Below are 21834 nucleotides of genomic sequence, written 5' to 3'. Positions count from 1 at the left end.
TCTCTCATAATGGATCAACAAATGTACTTCCATCAATTATAACACAGAGTAAATAAACGATCATCCTTTGGGTTCAGAGTGCTAAGGAAAGGCCAAATTCAGTGTCTTTTAGAAAAAATACAAAAACCAAAACTTTAATTCTACCTAAATCAGGTAAACTCGATATCTCTTGGTTATCCTTTTGGATTTCTCTTCTAATATATTTTAGCTAGGAAATTTGATGCTCTAAGGAATACATCAGTGAGGCAATCTAGTAAATCTGTATGGTCATTTTATTTGGAGATTGAGAGGATTTTCACTGTTAGAAGTAGATAGTAAGAGCCTCTTTCATATAAGTGCCAGCCTACTGTGGTTCTGGACTCTGAAGGGGCAGTGAGATGGGGGACTTTGTCTCCTTTCCACCCCATTGCCAAACTCATGTCAGTGCCTGCCATTTATGCAGCACTGCAGGGCTCTGGACATACAGAGGAATTGAAACACCATGTCTATCCTCAGGAGCTCAGAGGATCCTGTTTTAACCTGTTACCAAGTCTGGGTTTCAGTAACATTAGAGGCATTAGTTTTGAAAAGCTAACCAGCAGTAAGACTATTCCATGCTTACAAGGTCTTTCAAAATACAGACAACTCTCACCAGAGTTCTGTGGTTTGCCGCTTGTAATGTTTGAGGAGTACCACAATCTGTACTTAACCACAGTCAAAGTCCTAAAAATCACATCATGAATGGCATCTCTAATTAGTATCCAACCACAACACACACCAACAATACTCACTCTAATTCTGTCCTTTTATGCCAATGATCATGATCACACCAGTTGGTCTCTTTTTTGGCCACTTTCAGAATAGACAGTCTTCCCTCTTTTGAAAGTCACTAGAGCATATTTACGGAAAGTAGCTAGAGTGCTGCTTCTGGCCTTTTTGCCCTTTCAAAGTTCCAGGTGCCACAGTGGAGGCTAAAAGCATGGAGCCTTCTCAACCTCCCAGATCAAAGAACACTTTAGAATAGTGGAAATGTAATCAAACATACATCAAAATGTAGGAGTCGGCATTGCAAAAAATCGTTATAGTTCTAATTGCTCAGAGACATGATTATATACATATGTTTATAAATATGCTTATAAATGTATGACTATATATTCCCCCTGCCTCCCAAACACTGGGTAAGAAACTATGAGTTCCTAGGAAAGAAGCTTGTCAGGAGCCCTGAGAAGCTCAGAGTTACAAAGGAAAAAATGTCTCCTGACTTGGGGATGGTTCAGTCCTCCTAAGAGTGGCCCAAATTTTGTCTCCAACAATCTTTATAAACTTAGGTCTGACTACAGGTTAACCTCTTTTGGGAAAAACTGTTAGGTCTCTCAAGATTGGATTTGGTCTCAAGGGAGTGGTTTCTTGGGACTGGATTAGTTACTGCAGAGTGAGTTTTCATAAAGCAAGTTTACCCCCGTGCTTTGTCTCTTCTGCATTTAATACCATCTATCATGAAGATCTTACAAGAAGTCAAACAGATGTAAGTGCCAGTGCCATGCTTTTAGACTTCCAGAACTCTGAGCTTTTTTTTTTTTTTTTTTTTTTTCCAGTACTGGGGATTGAACCTATGGGTGTTTTACAACTGAACTACATCCCCAGCCCTTTCTATTTTTTTATTTTGAAGCAGTCTTGCTAAGTTGTGTAGAGCCTCACTAAATTGTTGAGGTTGACCTCATACTTGTGATCCTCCTGTCTCAGCTTCTGGAGTTGCTGGGATTACAGTCATGCACACCATGCTTGCCAACATCTTTTCTTTATAAAGTATTCAGCCTCAGGTGTTTTGTTAGAGCAACACAATATAGACTAAGGTAGGGACTATATTTAGCTAACTGTGAATATGTGACTAGATTTTGGTAAACAGAATGAGCAGAAGTGACTCATGTAATTTAAAATGATTTGCCATGGACTTCATTCCCCCATTTCTGCTGGTCGGGAATCAGTGGCAAGTACAGAGCCAACTGGTCAACCTGGATTTGTGGATTACTTTATGAACTTGCTCATTTGCCTTTGAACTGTTGAACTTGAGAAGAATAAACTTCTACCTTATTTCAGAAACAAGAGTTTTTGTATATCCCTCTTATAGCAGCTTATTCTATTTCCTAATTAGTAATAACTTTATGTTTATCGATTCTTTTCCTGATAAAGCCCCACCAAGAATCTTCAACCCACTAAATGATTTGGATATTTTAAGAAAACTTAAAAGCCCCATTAATGTAATTAAGTAACATTTATTTTACATTAAGCAATTTTCAAAGAATACATTTAAAAACCATCTAGATATTGATTTTATAGCATTACAAAAAATTGAGAGGCACAATTGAAGTATTCAAATAAATTGTGAGGGGTAAAGGTGAGGGCCTATGATTGGTATTCATGTTGTTCCTTAGTCACTTAAAGACTCTTCCTATTAGAATCTTTACATGAGGCAGTAGTGCACTTTCATTTAGTAGGAATAAATCACATAAAATATATACTTTTATACAGAAAGTGTTATTGTATTGTCACTTTCAATTACTTATAAAAACTTCATTTTGAATTGCACAAAAATTCCTCAAAACTGCTAATTCCCAAAAGATGGGTCTTAGAACTATGTGTCTAAATAATTCATTACAAATTAATTAGATTACCATTTCTCCACAGATAAAAAACCAATCCATGAAGAATTACATTATTAAAGTGGGACTTTTAAAATTTTTCATAGGAAAATAGGCTTACATATTTGTCCCTAGTTAGCTAAGCTTCCCCTCCTACTTTAAAACAAATCACAGGCTGTCCAGAGTTTTAAATCAGAGTACCTATACCACATGTATATGTTTACATTAATTCATTTTGTGTATCATTTTACTGTAGTATCAAATTATCAAAAAGGCACGTGGGTACATTCTTCAGAACAGTTTTGGTCTTTTTTTTTTTTTTTTTTTTTTTAAATCACATGTTTATAAGCAGGGATTTCAATCATGTTTAAAAACAAAAATATTAAACAAATTCATCTCAATCCAGGTGATACAGAATCCATGAAATCTCTGCAGGCACTTCACTTCCCATAGAATTTCTTGTTGAGCAAGTAGATGAGAAGATTTACATTCACTTTAACCTTATCAAACATTTTCATCACAGCCACGCCTTCATATTGCATCTGAAGTAAGTCCTGGAATTGGGAGGAATATCATTAAACCTTAATTTTGACATTTTGCACATTTTAAAAATATATTAGAAGTATTTGGTAACAAATATAAAACTCAACTGATATAATGACCTAAACTTGAGCATGCATCAGAATTACCTGGTTAAAAACATAGGCTAACTAAAGCTTATACTTCTGGATCCCTTCCTCAGGATTTCATGGGTTTGCAGCTCTGAGGTAAGGTCTACAAATCTGCATTTTAACAAGTTGTCAAGTGATGGTGATAATAATGGTCAAGACACCACATTTTGAGAATTACTGATGAAAGAAAACAGGTTTTTAAAATACAAGGACTCTTTGAGAAAATGATTATCATTACGTTAACATCAGTCATAATTTCAATTTTTTTCAGTACTAGGGATTGAATGTAACCACATTGTACCACTGAGCTATATCTCTAGTCTTTTTTTTAAATTTTTTTTTTAGTTATAGATGGACACAATAAGAGTTGGCAGCCATTATGAAGACAAACAACAACAAGTGCTGGCGAGGATGCAGGGAAAAAGGTACACTCATACACTGCTGGTGGGACTGCAAATTGGTGCAGCCAATTTGGAAAGCAGTATGGAGATTCCTTGGAAAACTGGGAATGGAACCGCCATTTGACCCAGCTATACCTCATCTCAGATTATACCCAAAGAACCTAAAAACAGCATACTACAGGGACACAGCCACATCAATGTTTACAGCAGCACAATTCACAGTAGCTAAACTGTGGAGCCAACCTAGATGTCCTTTAGTGGATGAATGGATAAAAAAATGTGGCATTTATACACAATGGAATATTACTCAGCAATAAAAAGAATAAGATCATGACATTTGCAGGGAAATGGATGAAATTGGAAAATATCATGCTAAGCAAAGTAAGCCAATCCCAAAAAACCAAAGGCCGAATGTTCTATCTGATGGGAAAAATGGAGGAACTTTGATTGGGCAAAGGGGAAAGAGGAGAAGAGAGGGGGCATAGGGGCAGGAAAGATGGTGGAATGTGATGGACATATTACCCTAGGTACATGTATGACTGCACATATGGTGTAATGTTACACTGTGTACAGAGAAATGAAAAGTTGTGCTGCAATTGTGTACAATAAATCAAAATGCATTCTGCTGTCATATATACCTAATGAAAAATAAAAATAAAAATAAAAAAACCCCAAACATCTGGATCTCATCAGCCATGTATGAGACTAAGTGATAACATTGCCCAATAATATAGGACAAGTAGCTTTTCACAAACAGAAGACATTTCTGAACTGCCTTGGACAAATACCTAGGTCTTAATTTCTTGCTCTTAGTTCTGGAATTGTTTTTTATTCTTAATAATGCCTGGGGACTCTATTATGCAAGACCATCTGCAGAGGTTGGAACCATCTTTGAAGGAACTTTGGCTATTGCCAGCTTCCTCCTCCACTTCCTCAATTACCTCCAACTATACTCAACTACATCCCTACGTCATTTAGATATACTTCTGGGACTGAAATTCCACAGCAACTGAAGTCCTTTTAACAAGAATGCTTTTATCCATTAGGGTGTAGACAATGCTCAGTTTCCCTCTAGGTAATATGATATCTGTTAATCAAATTCTCTTGGAAAAGTATTGAGCCAACTTGATTAGGTTGAGAAGGAAGGGTGTATGTTGGGGGAATTAGCTGGGACCCCAAAGTCAGAAGCAGAGAAAACATGGCAAAACTTTTAGTGTTGATCCTACCATTTGCTATTGCAGCATCCTGCAACATCAACTGACTCATAAAAGTTCTGTCTTGTGTGTGCATTGAGGACGGCCATGCCAACATCATTGATGTGCTAGTAGGCAGTGGACTAGCACATCTGCAAACCCTTTATGAACTCTCTCTGTCTCATTGAGATTAACCAAAATCTTGTGAGAGAGGCAGTGGAGAAGAGCTTGGATCCCACTTGCCTTTTCCATAAAAAGCCCTCTGTTTTTCATCTGGGAGAGGAGGAATTCCTACCCTGAAGCTCCTGATAGACACTGAACTTAAGTAAGCAGTACATCTGCCATTGAAGTCACAGTCTCCTCTTGTGTATATGGCCCACAGTTACAGGATATCATTATGTCCTATGGTTTGTTTGTGTTTTTTTTTTTTTTTTTTTTTTGGCGGCGGGGGGGGGGGGGAATTAAAGGGAGACTGGACTGAAGATGACCTAGAAACAAAGAGTTGTAATGTTAGAAGGGCCCTGCCTTAGAAATTCAGAAACTTCTCTCCAGTTCACAGTCTAAGACTCAGCCATCAAGTTTTTCTTTGCTAATTTACACATTCATGTGATTATCTGAAAGCTACCTATGTAAATAGAAGCCTGACTTCACTTTTACAGTACTTATGTGCTGGGCTGGTTCCACAGCCATGTGATCTTTGCAGTTGTACAGGGTTCCATGCTCAGAAGGGCCATGTACCTCATTTCATGCTCTGTTGCTGTCATCCTAAAATCTTGCATATTTTAGACAAGGAACCTGAATGTTTATTTTTTCACTGACCCCTGAAAATTATGTAGCTAGTTCCAATTGTATGTTAATGAAAAACATCTGGGGGCACATTGATCACTTGCCTATAGTGAAGGAGTAACATTTTACAATGAATTATGTGTATAAAGGAATGGTGTGAGTAGCTAGTCTTATTGTATTCTGAATCCTTAATAAAGAAGCAAATAAAGTTTGGTTTTTGTACCAATACAGAGTAAGTCCCAGGAATTCCTGAGGTCTCTCTAAATACAACAGAAAGTGTCTCCTTGTCACCTTTGATTCATCTGTCCAGTTGATACTGATTGGCCTTGGGTCATTTTCTTCCTGGGAACCACATGTGTCTTTGCTATTTCTAAAGACCAAGGTGTATCACAGTCACATTGTTTTTTTCTTCCTTATTTATTTGTTACATAAAGTTACTAAAAACTCTCATTAACTGAATTGCTAAATGAATACATTTAGATACACTTAAAATAAGTTAGAAAACAATACCATTTACTAACATATATCTTACATAATTACACATCATCTTTCATTTTTCTTGCTCAACTGATTCACTCCCTTATCTCAGTATCCTTATCAAACCCATTTAGCTCCCATTTTTCTTTTTCAACTCACAAGGCCTGCTAGACAGAAAAGAAGAGCTCTGGCACATGCTCCCGTGAGGGGGAGGTAATTTCAGGGTACGTGAGCCATGAGCCAAGTAGGCAGTGAAGCCAACTGACATCACTCGCATGGGCTCAGTGATGACTCACACAGATCTATGCAGAGGACCTGGAAACCATTTTACAGGTATCTTGAGGTTCAGATGAATAAGAATTATTTAAAAAAGTGTTATATCAAAAAGAAAAACTCAATTTCTTTAAACTGATCTTGTGCCCCGCCACACCCCCACACCAGTTTTCTTTTTCACATAAATTTGGTGTGTTTGTGTCTTTTAATGAGAAAACTGATAATTCATTTTGAGAACAATGTTTTTCTAGCTATAGGTTTGTGCTCTGGATAATGTCTTTCATTCTTGTGATCCAAAACATTTAATAAATACATTTAAGAAGTAGATATAGGGGCTGGGGCTGTAGCTCAGTGTCAGAGTGCTTGCCTAATATGTGTGAGGCACTGGGTTCGATCCTTAGCACTGTTTAAAAATAAGTAAACAAATAAAAATAATTTTAAGAAATGGATGAAAAAACTATTCTAGGAAAGAGAAAGAAAAGAAGGAAAAATGGGATCAGTTAAGTTCCAATCTTGGGTATACAGTCTTAGAATTCCATGTTTCCAACAAAAGAAAATGTTTTGGCCTTTATTTAATATCTCTGAATTATTTTACATTATATATATATATATATATATATATATATATATATATATATATATATATATTTTTTTTTTTTTTTTTTTTTTGTCTAAGCCCCAAATTAGAGAGATGGTTTAGAAAAACTAACTGCTACAATTTACCACATAAAAGCATTTTAAGTTTCAATAATTTTGAGGCTGGGGTTGTGGCTTAGTGGTAGAGCACTTGCCTAGCATGTGTGAGGCACTGGGTTCGATTCTCAGCACCACATATAAATAAATAAAATAAAGGTATATTGACAACTAAAAAAAATATATATTAAAAAAGTTTCAATAATTTGAAAAAGCCCAGCTTTTAAAAATCAATCACACTTAAAAAAATGAAAACTGACAAATGAGGCATGCACTGGTCATCTGTAAACTTCATTATTGTCATGAAAGTACTAGCTGTGGAGCTATGATGTCCTTCATATAAAAGTCAACCCCAATTTGCAGAAATCCCAGCTCACCTGAATATTGAGCTGCACTTTTTCCATTTCAACACCAAGGAACTTTGATCTGACATCAAATATGCCCACATCTTCCGTAGCTAAGATATCGAATATAACATTCTTAAACCTAGTGAAGAAAGGAACATTCACACATATGGAATTACAAATACACCCTTAAAGACGAAACAAACAAACGGAATCCTAATTAACACTTAGTGAATGATTTGTTGTGAAAATTCTGTCGCCAAAATTCTCACATTATCTTTATCTACTCTGCACAACAAAGACTAGATCTAATGTCTGCTGTTGAAATCTTTGGCTCACAGAGACTAAAATAGTTGCTTTATTACAAAAGAGATGGAAGAAATGGTCCTTGATTCTGAGGAACAAAGTATAGTTGAAAATATATGAGTCACAGAACATAAGAATTATATATTGACCTCTTCTGTTTTCAGAGCAGCCATCAGTATTTCAGATGGCAATTTTTGTAGAAGCTTCAAAAGAGGAAGAAGCATCTTGTCTGTTTGTGAAGTTAAAAGATTTCCTAGGATTAACAGACTAGAAGCAAGGCCTTTAGGGGAGGTGGAAATTAGAGACATGGTAAATGCCAGTGAGTCTGACTTCCCTTGAAACAAAAGTTGAGGGAGAGATGGGGCACTAGGCCCATGAACCTTCCAAAAAAAGAGTCACTTGGTACATGCTGTGGGCTGTGGAGGAATAGAGTTTGTCTTTTCCTCCACCTGGATTGCATACATTCTCAGCACACTGTTGGAAGTAGCTCTGACCCAGGATTTTACACGGTCCGTGGCTTTGAAATTAGAAAGGCCCTGTTTCACAATTATAGACAACTCATCTATCAAGACCAAAAGACAGCCTTTCATGTTCATTGCTATGACTCAGTTCTTTTGGAGGATTCAGGGAAACTTGCAAATCTAAATGTATTGGTCAAGCCACAGGAAACACAACCTTTCCATCTGTACTTCATATCACCCACCAACAGCACTAGACACTGAAGGCCTGAGGGAAGATTAATGACAATATTATGAGTGTTCTTCCCATAAACTATAACCAAGGGTCAGCCTTGAGAGACCAACAATGAAGCTTTCTTAAAGGCCAAGGAAGCCAAAGAAATGTTAAGTAAGATACTGTGCGAGTGGATGGCACATATGTTCCATGCAGATGCCAGGCCATACTTACTGGTTTGTCTGAAGGTCATCTATCCCCAGCAGGACACCTTTCTCGTGTAGCTTTGCTGCAGTGTATCTCACTGGCTTTGCTCTCTTCATCCCTTTGGGTTCTCCTTTTCCATCCAGTTTAATTGATCTCCGACTATTTCTGACAAAATAAGGACAGACCACCTGTTGTCTTGATGTTTCTGGTAGTACAATAGTCATGCCCAGAGTGACACCATTGCTCACACCTAGCACACATTGTGCTTAATGTGCCTATTATATTGTTACCTACTATAATGACCTTTTCATGTCGTTATAGTAGGTAACAATTTTCCCCATGCAGTAAAACCTCACCACTGAACTGTTTGCAGAAAGGGGTTTCCCAAGGGACTCAAGTTTATGTTACAGACTAATATTTTTAATGAAATTTACACCCTATGTTGTCACATGGAGTTAACTGTCTATTTTAAGTCATTTTTTATAAGCAGCTTTGGTGCAATAGCATGAACTGTGTATTCTTAAGTGAAGGTATTACTAGAAGGCTTCAATCTATTTAATAGATACTCTGTGGCTGGTTCTATTCTAAGTGTTTTATAAATATCACCTAGCATTTACAAAATTAACACTTCCACAGGGCTTTCAAATTAATAAGTTCCTTTGCCATATATTATTTTATTTTGCTCTCATAGCAATACTTGAGACTGGTACTCCTGGAACCATCTTAAAATAGGAAACTTGAGGGTCACAGAAGTTCACTGATCTGGTTTCAAGATCATACAATGTGGGCTGGGGTTGTGGCTCAGCGGTAGAACACTCGCCTTGCACATGCGAAACCCTAGGCTCGTTCCTCAGCACCACAAAAAAATAAATAAGTGAAATAAAGTTTTTTTTTTTTTAATAAAAAAAGATCATACAATGTAAGAGAGAATCAGAACTGATGTCCAGATGGTTTGACTACAGAGCTTGTGGAAAACACCTTAAAGTAACCATAATAACTATGAAAAGCAAACTGCTAACAATCTCATTTCTACTGAAAATTAGCTTGACCAACTTCTTCCTAGATAGGAAAAAAAAAAGTATATATATATATATATATATATATATATATATATATATATATATATATATATATATTACAATCCACAAGCAAATTAATTACAATTGAGAAGTAGTAGGCCCCAAATAAAGAGGTTTACATTGGTTATTTCCTTTCATTAAATCTTTTATGATTAACATAACTGATTTTTTCCATACTGTATCATTTGCTACTGCTAATTTGACGACTAGGGCTTTATGAAGATATTGCATTACATATTTAAATGGGTATTTAAAATTTTATTTGCATTGACCTAGACTAGTGATGATAATTATGAGCAAAGAATAATTCACTAAAAGTGGCTATATAGTGCATAAAAATCTATAATAGGTATGCTAATGGATAACAGAGAGGTGCCAAAGTTTGCCCATTGTGTCAATATTGATTTTTTAAAACCACTAAGCAATTTTCAATCATTATGCTGCTTTGTGCGATTAGCAAATATTTGGCATTATCTAATATTATCACATATATAAAATCCTGTTTATAATGAATATTCCAAAAACAAGAGTAATATAATGTACACACACATACACACACAAATACGAATATATACAAGAATAGTTGTTTTTAGAATACTTATTATGTGTATGTGTGTATTTATTCATTTATTTTTACAGTACTAGGGATTGAATCCAGCTGTACTGTACTACCAAGATACATCTCCAGTCCTTTGTATTTTGTTTTGAGACAGGGTTTAAGTTGCCCAGGTTGGCCTTGAGCTTGTCATTCTCCTGCCTCAGTCTTCTGAGTATCTGGGATTATAGGTATGCACCACCATTCTTGGAGATATATATATATGTTGTAGTTGGACACAATACCTTTATCTTATTTATTTTTATGTGGAGCTGAGGATCGAACCTAGCACTTTGCATGTGCTAGATAAGCACTCTTCCGCTGAGCCACAATCTCAGCCCCCCTTCTCTGCTATATATTTTATAATAGTGTTTTAAAAGCATCACAAAAGACAAAGAGAATAATGAAAGTTCTTCCCCAGATGATAATGCCATTTGCTTAAAAAACAACAGGGTTAGCTTTAATTCCAATGCTGATAGAGAATTAAAAAAGCTGAATTCATTCCTGACTTCTTAGGTCATAGAGGCCAAAAATGAAATTGATACTTCACGTTTTGGATATAAAATAGAGTAAGTTTGCCACCCAACCCAAGCTATCAGGATTGTAGTTTCTCCACATAAATCATGACATTACAAATGAATATGACATGATTTTAACTTACTTCCTTTTCAAGTTGTCTAAACAAGTCTTTATGTAGGTGTCATAATAATTAATTTGCTCTTCATAAAATGCTGCCTTCTGATTGAGCGCATTCAGGGTCTGTTGAAGTTTTGCCAATTCAGCTTTTCGTAGCTTACGATAGATTCTTTGATTTAGAATATCCTAAAATGACAGATACAGGCTATAATAGTATGTTGAAGCACAAATTGCTTTATGAGATCATCAGTTTGGACAAGAACAAGAAGTCACTCTTTGCAATTGTTAACTTGTTTATCTCACGCAACTTATTTTATTATTATCTAAACAACAGAGCATTCTCATCCCTCAGAACTAGAAAGTGTCCATATTTTACTCTAAGAGACTTGTCAAGGTCTCTCTTTCTCATGATAGAAAAACAAAAGAAGAAATAATCACACAATTCTTTTAAGGCAAAACAATGTTTTAAAAGGGGCAGAAAGAAAATCTTAGTAGGAATTGTGATTCCTTCAGACTATTTTGAATTTTCTTCTTTGAGGATTATTTTCAACTGAAATACTTCTCATTTAATTGTTGAATTCATTTTAGTAATAAGTAAAAAAAAAAAAAAAAACATTTTTCATCTGGCAAATACTTCTCAAGCTTTGAAAAAAACAACCCCTTGGCCCTCAAAACTGATTGAGAAGATTCAACATTGATAAAGTCAGCCTTGCATATCTGTGAGTTTCAAATCTATGAATTCAACCCAAGACAGATAAAAAATATTTAGGGGAAAAACAACAATAACAAAAAAAAAATTGTGCCTGTACTGAACATGTATAGATATTTTTCTTGTTATTATTCCCTAAACAGTACAATATAACTCATATTACATAGCATTTACATTGTATTAGCTATTATAAATAATCATGACATTTTGTGTAAGGAACATAAGCATCTGGAGATTTTGGTTATCAGTGAGAAGTCCTAGAAGCAACCCTCTAAAAATACTGACAAATGACTGCACTTGGATTTAAATAGAATTCCTAGAACATAAAGTTGAGTAAAGTTGCTTATAATTTGTGCTAAATTTAAACTTATAGATTTAAGTAGATATAAAGGTTTTTAAATTGTTTTTACAATTCTAACTGGCAAATTCTGAAGATGTTTTATTCATTTAATATTATTTTCCCTTTCTGAACCAAATTAAAATGCATTCCCCTAGGAATTCAGATACCTTCCATTCTTAAATAAAAATTCTTCACTAAATAGCATATTTTGGTAGATGTCTTCATGACAGTGTTTTTCTTTTGAAGTAAAAGCATTGATTTCTTCTCTACTTCATATTTGGAAATATGCAGTAGAGAAATACTTTCCATCCCAAAGCTGTAGAAAGAAATGCTACTTCTCTTTGGTCACTCAGTCTAGGAGGAATAAGCTTACTGCTACAAGTGACCATAATTTTCCACTACAGAAGAACTTTGTGTGCATTTTCCTTCCAGGAGGTGAAAAAGCTATTTTTTAAAAATGATCATTTTTAACTGCCTTTAACTTCTAGACTCATATTAATTTGCATGTTTGAATAAAAAGAAAGAAATGTACTTTTTGCCCCAGTATATACTTTTTTTTTTGGTATATACTTCTTTATCCTTGACAAGCAGACCTCAGTCACTTCCTGTGATGTTTCCTTGCACTAAGTTGAGATCCTTTTCTCAGGAAGTTTCTCATGTGTAAAAATGTGAGCTGAGAAAACAAAAACAAACTTTTAAGTTTGAGTTGCATCTAAGCTAAACTGCTTGAAAAGATATGCTCAGGGACAGAGTAACCTAACCCATCTTGATGGAAGCTTCTAAAAACAGTTGGGAGTAATATATTATATTGATAACTAACAACTCAAAAGCAAGTTCTCCTAAAAATATCATTGAAAAAAAAATATATAGGTACTACTTAAAGGTATTGACCTAATTTGTCTGTTTTATCTCCTGAGCATTTATTTCTGGCTTGTTTCAACTCTCCTAGCTTAGAGGAGTTGTGGCTATTCTCCCACTAACAGTCATCAACTGCTCTGAAGTTGTAAAAAATCAGCAATATTGAGGAAAGTAGGAGTCATGGATATGCAACCATGAAGCTCTCATGTCATTTCACAGGGTGCCCAGTATGTGACTAATGATTAGCAAATGTCTGTTAAATGAAAAAGGAAGAATACTGTTTCTAAAAACCTTGGCAATCTCATTGAGGATGTCTTGGTATTTATTTTTGGATGACACAAGTGCATTCTGCTCCAAAGTTCGAAGATTTCTTTGGATTTTCCTCTTCTTCTGCTCAAGAGGCAGCTGAGCATCTTCAATCATTGATTGGTTATGCTTCATTTCTTCTGGAGTCCTGGAGTCTATAATTGCCCGGCTCACCATGTCTTTGTTATGATCTATTTCCTGAAGAGGGAATATCAAGAGGTCAATTTTTCTCTAATTTCCTAACTTCACAGATTTAGTAGCTAGAAAGGCAAATTTATGTTAAAATGAGAGCAGTCCTCAAACCAAGCCCAAAGACTAGCACCAGGACATGTTCTTTATGGTTTTGAAGTAGGACCTTGGAAGGAATTATTCCTTTTTTTTAAAAAAATAACACAGTAGTGATGTCAGGCCTAATTTGAGCAAAATTCCAAGCTACTTTATTGCCAAGGTGACAAATCACTTAAGTAATGAACATGTTTTAATGGATATTTTTGGTAGATGCCTTCATGATAGTGATATTTTGTAATGCCCTGGATAGAAGTAATTATATAATCCAGTTGAAAAAATTAAAACTAGATTATCTATTAAAATATGTAGAACCCTGAAAGTATAGAGCCAACTAAACTCTCACGTACCATTCATATTTTATGAAGATCCTTAAGCCAAGCCAATAGCAAGGCAGTAAGAAAGTTTCATTCTGATAACAGATTCACTCTTTAGCTGCAAGCACTGAAACGTCTATAGGGTTTCTTTAAACCAAAGGGAATAAAGATATTCTATAGCATACAATAAATTCCTGAATAAATGAGGACATGAATGAACACTATCTAGTTTGTTCAATAAAACAGTAATAAAAAGAGACTGGTGATCCTCCATTTTCATTGTACAAGGTAACTGAGTGACCCAGATGAATTCTGTGGATATGATTATTATCAGCAAGACACAGTAATGTTAAACACAGGACACACAGGTGAACATTGTGGAAACAGGAAGTTTACCAGAACTATCTTCCTAGTGTAGGATAAAATTACATTCAGTATGAATTTGATGCTACACTTACACTTTCTATTTGATTACCATTAATATTCCACATGGGTTTTATATATGGTTGAGCTCAGATAACAGATACAATTCCTTATTTCCAGGCCATGTCAGACAGTTTCTCCCAGGTAACAGTAAACATTTGGCATGAAGATTTGTTAAATTCAACTCTTATGGATTATATTTATTATTTATACTTAAATGCAAAGTACCTGCTGTTCAGTTGCTGGTGTCTCTAAGATTTCAGTCAATGTGCTCCCTGGCTGGTTCCGGATCACATCAATAACTAGCTTTTTAGTCCTTAAAAAGAGAAAAAGAAGAGACAGACTTTCAGACCGTGGTCCTGATGCACAAAAATCTGCTGCTTCCACATGAATGCACAAACATGTACACGAAGCTTCAAAGATAATTCCTTAAAACAAAACATTCTTTTAGAAAGTTCTATTTTAAGGCTCCCCAAAGTTTGTGAATGCTTATTAATCAAAGTCTAGGTCTTATATGCTTGATGCTAAAGGATTAAGAGATATGCAAAAGTTTCCTTATCTAAGTACTTTTTCCTCTTTTTCGACAGAGAACACCTTTTGATGACTAGCAGGGACAAGTGCTGTCAGTATGACTTACTACTACAGAAGGATAGTTTAAGAAGTGCTAGTTCCCTTTCCTAACTTTAGCAGCATTTAAACTTCTGAGCCCATTAATATACCATAAAACCTTCGAAGACAACAGCTATTTTTCTGCTATGAAAAAGTTATGAAACTGTTTGAAGACTGCTGGGAGCAGAAGTTCTATGTGGCTGGTAGAAACTTTGATAGCAGCTAGGAGGATGCTGATGAACTAGCAAAAATAGTTTGGGTTCTTGTTTTTAGGTGGAAGAGAAGAGGAGAGCTACTCTGTGCAAGTTCAGAGCTAGAAAATCCCTTTGGAAGTTTCTAAAACCATGTGTTCTTCTGTACATATTCTTTATGGCAATCAGCCATCCCCTTCTAATTAGGCATCAGGTTATGTAATTGTGTCAAAATATTTTTTAAAAAATCTTTTTCTATAAATATGTATATATACATAGACATATATGATATATGTCAAAATATTTTTACAGAACAGGTAAATGGTCAAGTTGGCTCATGATGAACAATAATATTATTGGAAATAACCTCCCTTCCAAAAGAAGGAAGGAAGGAAACAAACAGAAGTTGCCTTAAACTACAAATAGGTCAGGGATAAAGTTTGCTTTTATTGTACTTGTACTTAATTTTAGTTCTGTCAAAAAATAGAATTCTTCCTAATAAGAGCAGGAAACGTTCACATAGCATGAAAACTGGAAACGAAAATAAAATGTTCACATTTTGAAGCATATGGGAAACTGTTCCCAAAAGACTCCTTAAAATAAGAGTTTTGAAAATGAGATAAAATCTAATAAGTCATCTGTAAACACGATTTTTTCTCATTTCCTATTTACAGCAAGTCTTCATGAGAAGAGCCATCACAATGCAGCTGCCTTTCCTCCCTTCTCCCCTGCCTCTGGAGAACCATTTCCTCTGCCCTCATGACCCTTCGCTGCTGGGGATTTTCAGGCTGTCTGGGAATGCACAGCTCAAAACTCCACTGAGAGTCAAAGGTGGGCACACAACTAATTATAGCCACATGAGACACGGCACAACTCCTAGGTGGCTGCAGCTTAGGAGGCCGTGTTTCCTTTCCTCCACTTCCACCTCCCACCTCATCAGAAATAAATTAAACAGAAAGATTTAGCTAAAAATAAAACTTTGGATGATTTAAAAAATGTTAACTGTGACTATACCCTATTTGAAATTTTCTAGACTACTTATGATATATATTCCTAGGAAATTCCTAGCTCATCTTCTTTAGAGAAGCTGTCTAATGATCAAGCAAGTGGGGTTACTTACACATGTCCTGCCTGGGGCAAAGAATGTTTATTTGTTCAGGAGTAGCTGGAGGACAAATTGGCGACAAAACCTATTTCTCTTGGAATTCTACTTTACATCAGACCCATGGAATTCATTGCCAAAATTCCACCCTAGACTCCTATATCCAAATAACCACTAGTCTCAGGACAGGGAATTCAGCTCCCTCTCCCACTGTATGTCTAAGGGTTAAGGACACTGGGGTCAGAGAGACCTGGGGCCAGCCACATCTGGGCTCCCGTTACATGCCAGCTGTATGAACTTATGCAAGTTATAAAACCCCTGCTTTTTAAAAAAATTTATTTCCAGAAATCTCTCTTGAGAACGGATACAAGGATTGAACAAAAAGATGTCACATAAAGCCTTATACTGGGGTCTGGCACTTACAGGTCATTACGGTCAAGAAAGGCATGCTGCCAAGATGGCAGCCACTTGCCATAGTGGCAAGTGATCACTTGAAACATGATGCCTAACCCAAATTGAGATGTGCTGTGAGTTCAGGACACAAAGCAGAGTTTGAAGAAAAAGTATGAAAGAAAGACTCGACAATATTTCATTAACATTTTTTTACAGTAATTACCTATTGAAATAAAATAGTTTTGATATGCTGGGTTAAATAAAATATACTAATAGAAATAATTTCTACTCAAAACACAAAGAAATGATATGTGTGAGGTGATTGATATGCCAATTATCCTGACCTGATCATTACATGTCATATACATGGCTTGGAATGTCAAAGTATACTCCATAAATATGTATAATTACCATGTATCAATTTAAAAAATCATAAAATAAAACTGGAAAAAATATTCCACATGCTTCTTTTTAAAATGTGGCTTCTAGTAAATTTAAAATTACATGTGTGGCTCATATTAAATTTCTTTTGGAAAGTGCAGCTTTGGAACATTCCATTCTTCAACAGGAAGCTAGCACTTTGAGAGGCCCACTCCCTGGATCTGGTTAGTCATAGGACTTTAGTGCCTGGGAACCTTTGGGAAATAATCCACTGACTGATGTTACAAATGTAACAAAGACAAAGCGGTTTAATGGGTAAAGTTCTCACCCTGCTTTCAAGTGTTGCATAAAACAAGGCAAATTCCCTTCTCATATCATCAGCTCCTCACCACCATAGACTTGTAGAGAGATACTGGGACTGTGCCTTGGTGTCCTGTATCCTTATACACCCTCTATGTTTTTTTGTTTGTTTTTGTGTGTGTGTCTGTGTATGTGTGTGATATGAATCAAACTCAGGGCTTCATGTATGCTAAGCACGTGTTCTACCATGGAATACCCTAGCACCCTGGACCCTCTCTTTTAGCACCTTTCCCAATAAAATCCCCTTGGTCCTTAAATCTCTCCAGAATAGGATCTAGAGAGAGTTACAGTATAATTCACATTTTAGCTGCCAACACCCTTTTTAAGATGAGTTGCCCTTCTCACCCCAGTGCAAACACAAAATTCTAGATATGTCTGACCAGCATAAGTCAACTGGTGAAATACTGGTCCCATGACTGTTTAATCTGCAAGACAGGCTCATCCAAACCAAGAGCCCTGCCTTTACTGAATGAGGTCTCTAACTCTAAGAATTAAAATAAATGTAATACACCAGGGAATTTATTCACCATAGCTATGTTCACAGCCCAGTGTCAGTAAATGAGATCAAATGGCAATTTAAAATTGGTGCAGCTCCTTGGGCTTGGCTACTCTATTCATATGGTATCTATTACTACACTCTGAGCCATTCCCTCTGTAATCTGCCTTATAGTGCACCCAATGTTGAAAAGGAATTTGTGTTTGTGGAAGCTAAGGATTATTTCTGGTTGTTGAAAACTCTAATGACATCATTATACATTTTTAGCACCAGACCTCAAACATCACCTTAGCCATTGAGTGCTCCTGTCAGTTTGAACCAAAACTAAAGAAATCTTTTGTGTGGGAAAATGAATCTCTAAACTGAATCATGTGAAAGGAGAAAAATTCTTAAGAAATGACAACTTAATTACTTGGGCAGAGTAGTATGATTAAAAACCACAAATATTGCCTTCTACTTAAACACACACATACTTTTATAGAAATACAAGCTTAATAAAGGGCAGAAGGGTCCCGTATTTTAAAATGAAACTTAACTTATAATGAGGGAGATTTATAATTTTATTATTCTTTATAATTTATAGGATGTTAATAAATATAGGATTTCATATGAAGCTTATAGCTTTTGCCACCCATTTCCACTTAAGGATGGTGACACTGAGGGTTAGGCTATATGCTGGATCCCTTGGCCAACAAACAAGTGAAACATCAAGGTTGTAATGCTACCTCATCCTAGGACTCCTCCACCAGGCTTGTTTGTTTAATATCACCATGTGTATCAGCACTGGGAAAATGGCAAAAGCTAGCTGAGGTTCTCTATTTCATAAACTTGATGAAGGGAAAGAGAAATCAGTGTTTCTTCCTACTCCACTATGTGCCTTTTGTGTCTTTCAAGTCTATCAGACACTCCCTTTTGGCTTGGAAAGATGATCAGCATCAGTTATATAGAAATTGCCCTGTTATAATTCTCATTATTTATTCTAGAATCCCTAAGAGTGCAAAGAAGACATCAAGGAGTTGTAATACTTTGTGATCAAAGTTTAGGTTTGGAGGATTTAACACCATTAGGTTAAATCAGCTCCACTTCCTATTATATATATTACCCAGGAAAAGGTTTGTGAGAGCCGCCCCCCGCGCCTGCAAGGTAAGCAGACCTGCGAAAGACTGGCAGGTCAGGCCCAGCGGCCTGCCAGCGTGGTACACACGTCACCCCAACTGGAGTAGGGGCAGAGCAGAGCCTTCGCCCGCGCCCGGATCAGGCCTCGCCGGTGTGGTGGTCACGTGACCCCAATTGGAGTGGGGGCGGAGCGGAACCGCCACCCGTGCCCACAGGGTGAGCAGACCTGTGACCAACCTGCAGATCAGGCCCAGCGGTCCGCAGGCGTGGTAGGAGGGGCAGGGCAGAGCCGCCGCCCGGGCCTGCAAGGTTGGCAGACCTGCGACAGACCGGCGGATCAGGCCCAGCAGCCTGCCGGCGTGGTACACACGTCACCCCAATTGGAGTAGGGGCAGAGCAGAGTCGCCGCCCGTGCCAGGAACAGGCCCAGCGACCTGCAGGCAGGGTAGTCACGACACCCCATTTGGAGTAGGGGCAGAGCAGAGCCGCCGCCCGCGCCTGCAGGGTAGGCAGACCGGCAACCGACCGGCGGATCAGGCCCGGTGGCCTGCCGGCATGGTACACTCGTCACCCCAATTGGAGTAGGGGCAGAACAGAGCCGCCTCCTGTGCCCAGAATAGGCCCAGTGACCTGCCGGCGTGGTAGTCATGACACCCCAATTGGAGTAAGGAGAGAGCAGAGCCGCCGCCCGCGCCTGCAAGGTAGGCAGACCGCCGCCCGACCCTGCAAGGGAGACTTTTCAACCATACAAGAGCAATATAAATATATAGGAGACAAAAACATTTCAAAAACACAACAGTTTCACCAAGCAGAAAGAAACGCAAGCAGTATGAAAAGACAAGGAAAGAAAGGACCACAAGCAATGCAGGTCAACTCAACTTTAGAAGAGGTAACAGCTGCAGCAGATGGAATGTCAGATAAAGAATTCAGGGATATACATGCTTCAGATGATCTGGAGTATCAAGGAAGACATTAGACAGCAAAATCAGACAATGAAAGACCACTTCGACAATGAATTACACAAACAAATCCAGGAAGCAAAGGATCAACTATACAGGGAGATAGAGGTTATAAAAAACAAACAAACAGAAATCCTAGAAATGCAGGAAGCAATAAACCAACTTAAAAACTCAATGGAGAATACTACCAGCAGAGTAGAACACTTAGAAGATAGAACATCAGACAATGAAGACAAAGTATTTCAACTGGAAAAGAACATAGACAGCTCAGCAAGACTGTTAAGAAACCATGAGCAGAACATCCAAGAAATATGGGATAACATTAAGAGACCAAACTTAAGAGTCATTGGGATACAGGAAGGTACAGAACTCCAAACCAAAGGAATGAGCAATCTATTCAATGAAATAATACGAGAAAACTTCCCAGACTTGAAGAATGAGACAGAATCCCAAATCCTAGAAGCCTACAGGACGCCGAATGTGCAAAATCATAAGAGATCCACACCTAGACACATTATAATGAAGATGCCCAACATACAGAATAAGGAGAGAATTTTAAAAGCTACAAGAGAAAGGAAGCAGATTACATTTAGGGGTAAGCCAATCAGGATAACAGCTGATCTTTCAACACAGACTCTGAAAGCTAGAAGATCCTGGAATAATATATTTCAAACACTGAAAGAAAATGGGTTCCAACCAAGAATTGTGTATCCAGCGAAATTAAGCTTCAGGATGGAAGATGAAATTAAAACCTTCCACGATAAACAAACGTTTAAAGAATTTGCAGCTAGAAAACCATCTCTTCAAAACATCCTCGGCAAAACATTACAGGAAGAGGAAATGGAAAATAACAATGAAAACCAACAGTGGGAGGTAGGACAGTAAAGGGGGGGGGAAATAATCAAAGAGGAAAACAAACCATGTTTAGTAACAGAAATAAACAAATATGGCTGGAAGAACAACCCATATCTCAATAATAACCCTAAATGTTAATGGCTTAAACTCACCAATTAAGAGACAGAGGCTAGTAGATTGGATCACAAAACAAGACCCAACAATATGCTGCCTACAGGAGACGCATTTGATAGGAAAAGACATACATAGGCTGAAGGTGAAAGGTTGGGAAAAATCATATCACTCATATGGACTTTGGAAACAAGCAGGAGTGTCCATACTCATATCAAATAAAATAGATTTCAAGCCAAAGTTTATCAAAAGGGATAAAGAGGGACACTACATACTGCTTAAGGGAACCATACACCAACAAGACATAACAATCATAAATATATATGCCCCAAACGATGGTGCAGCTATGTTCATCAAACAAACTCTTCTTAAGTTCAAGAGTCTAATAGACCACCATACAATAATCATGGGAGACTTCAACACACCTCTCTCGCCACTGGACAGATCTTCCAAACAAAAGTTGAATAAGGAAACCATAGAACTCAATAACACGATTAATAACCTAGACTTAATTGACATATATAGAATATACCACCCAACATCAAGCAGTTATACTTTTTTCTCAGCAGCACATGGATCCTTCTCAAAAATAGATCATATATTATGTCACAGGGAAACTCTTAGACAATATAAAGGAGTAGAGATAATACCATGCATCCTATCTGATCATAATGGAATGAAACTGAAAATCAACGATAAAAGAAGGAAGGAAAAAGCATACATCACTTGGAGAATGAACAATAGGTTACTGAATGATCAATGGGTTATAGAAGACATCAAGGAGGAAATTAAAAAATTCTTAGAGATAAATGAAAACACAGACACAACATATCGGAATCTATGGGACACATTGAAAGCAGTTCTAAGAGGAAAATTCATTGCTTGGAGTTCATTCCTTAAAAAAAGAAAAAAAACAACAAATAAATGATCTCATACTTCATCTCAAAATCCTAGAAAAAGAAGAGCAAAACAATAGGAAAAGGAGTAGAAGGCAAGAAATAATTAAAATCAGAGCTGAAATTAATGAAATCGAAACAAAAGAAACAATTGAAAAAATTGACAAAACTAAAAG

At 36.8% G+C, this 21834-nt stretch overlaps 1 protein-coding gene across 1 annotated transcript in view; it reads right to left on the bottom strand.

The window, feature by feature from the left end:
• Positions 1 to 2232: 2232 nt before the first annotated feature.
• The window catches only part of Iqgap2 (IQ motif containing GTPase activating protein 2), a 296887-nt gene continuing 277285 nt past the window's right edge, over positions 2233 to 21834 (bottom strand). Inside the window, exons 31-36 of the mRNA XM_027927746.2 lie at positions 14418 to 14505; positions 13150 to 13362; positions 10977 to 11137; positions 8669 to 8806; positions 7490 to 7598; positions 2233 to 3172 (exon numbers count right to left, since the gene is read on the bottom strand). Coding sequence (XP_027783547.2) covers positions 3059 to 3172; positions 7490 to 7598; positions 8669 to 8806; positions 10977 to 11137; positions 13150 to 13362; positions 14418 to 14505 — 823 coding nt within the window. The 3' untranslated portion in view covers positions 2233 to 3058. The remainder of the gene's footprint in view (positions 3173 to 7489; positions 7599 to 8668; positions 8807 to 10976; positions 11138 to 13149; positions 13363 to 14417; positions 14506 to 21834) is intronic.

This window comes from Marmota flaviventris, chromosome 5, assembly GCF_047511675.1.
Source record: "Marmota flaviventris isolate mMarFla1 chromosome 5, mMarFla1.hap1, whole genome shotgun sequence".
Lineage (NCBI taxonomy): Eukaryota > Metazoa > Chordata > Mammalia > Rodentia > Sciuridae > Marmota > Marmota flaviventris.
Note: the sequence above shows the minus strand (reverse complement) of the source record. Positions and strands in the feature narration are given on the sequence as shown.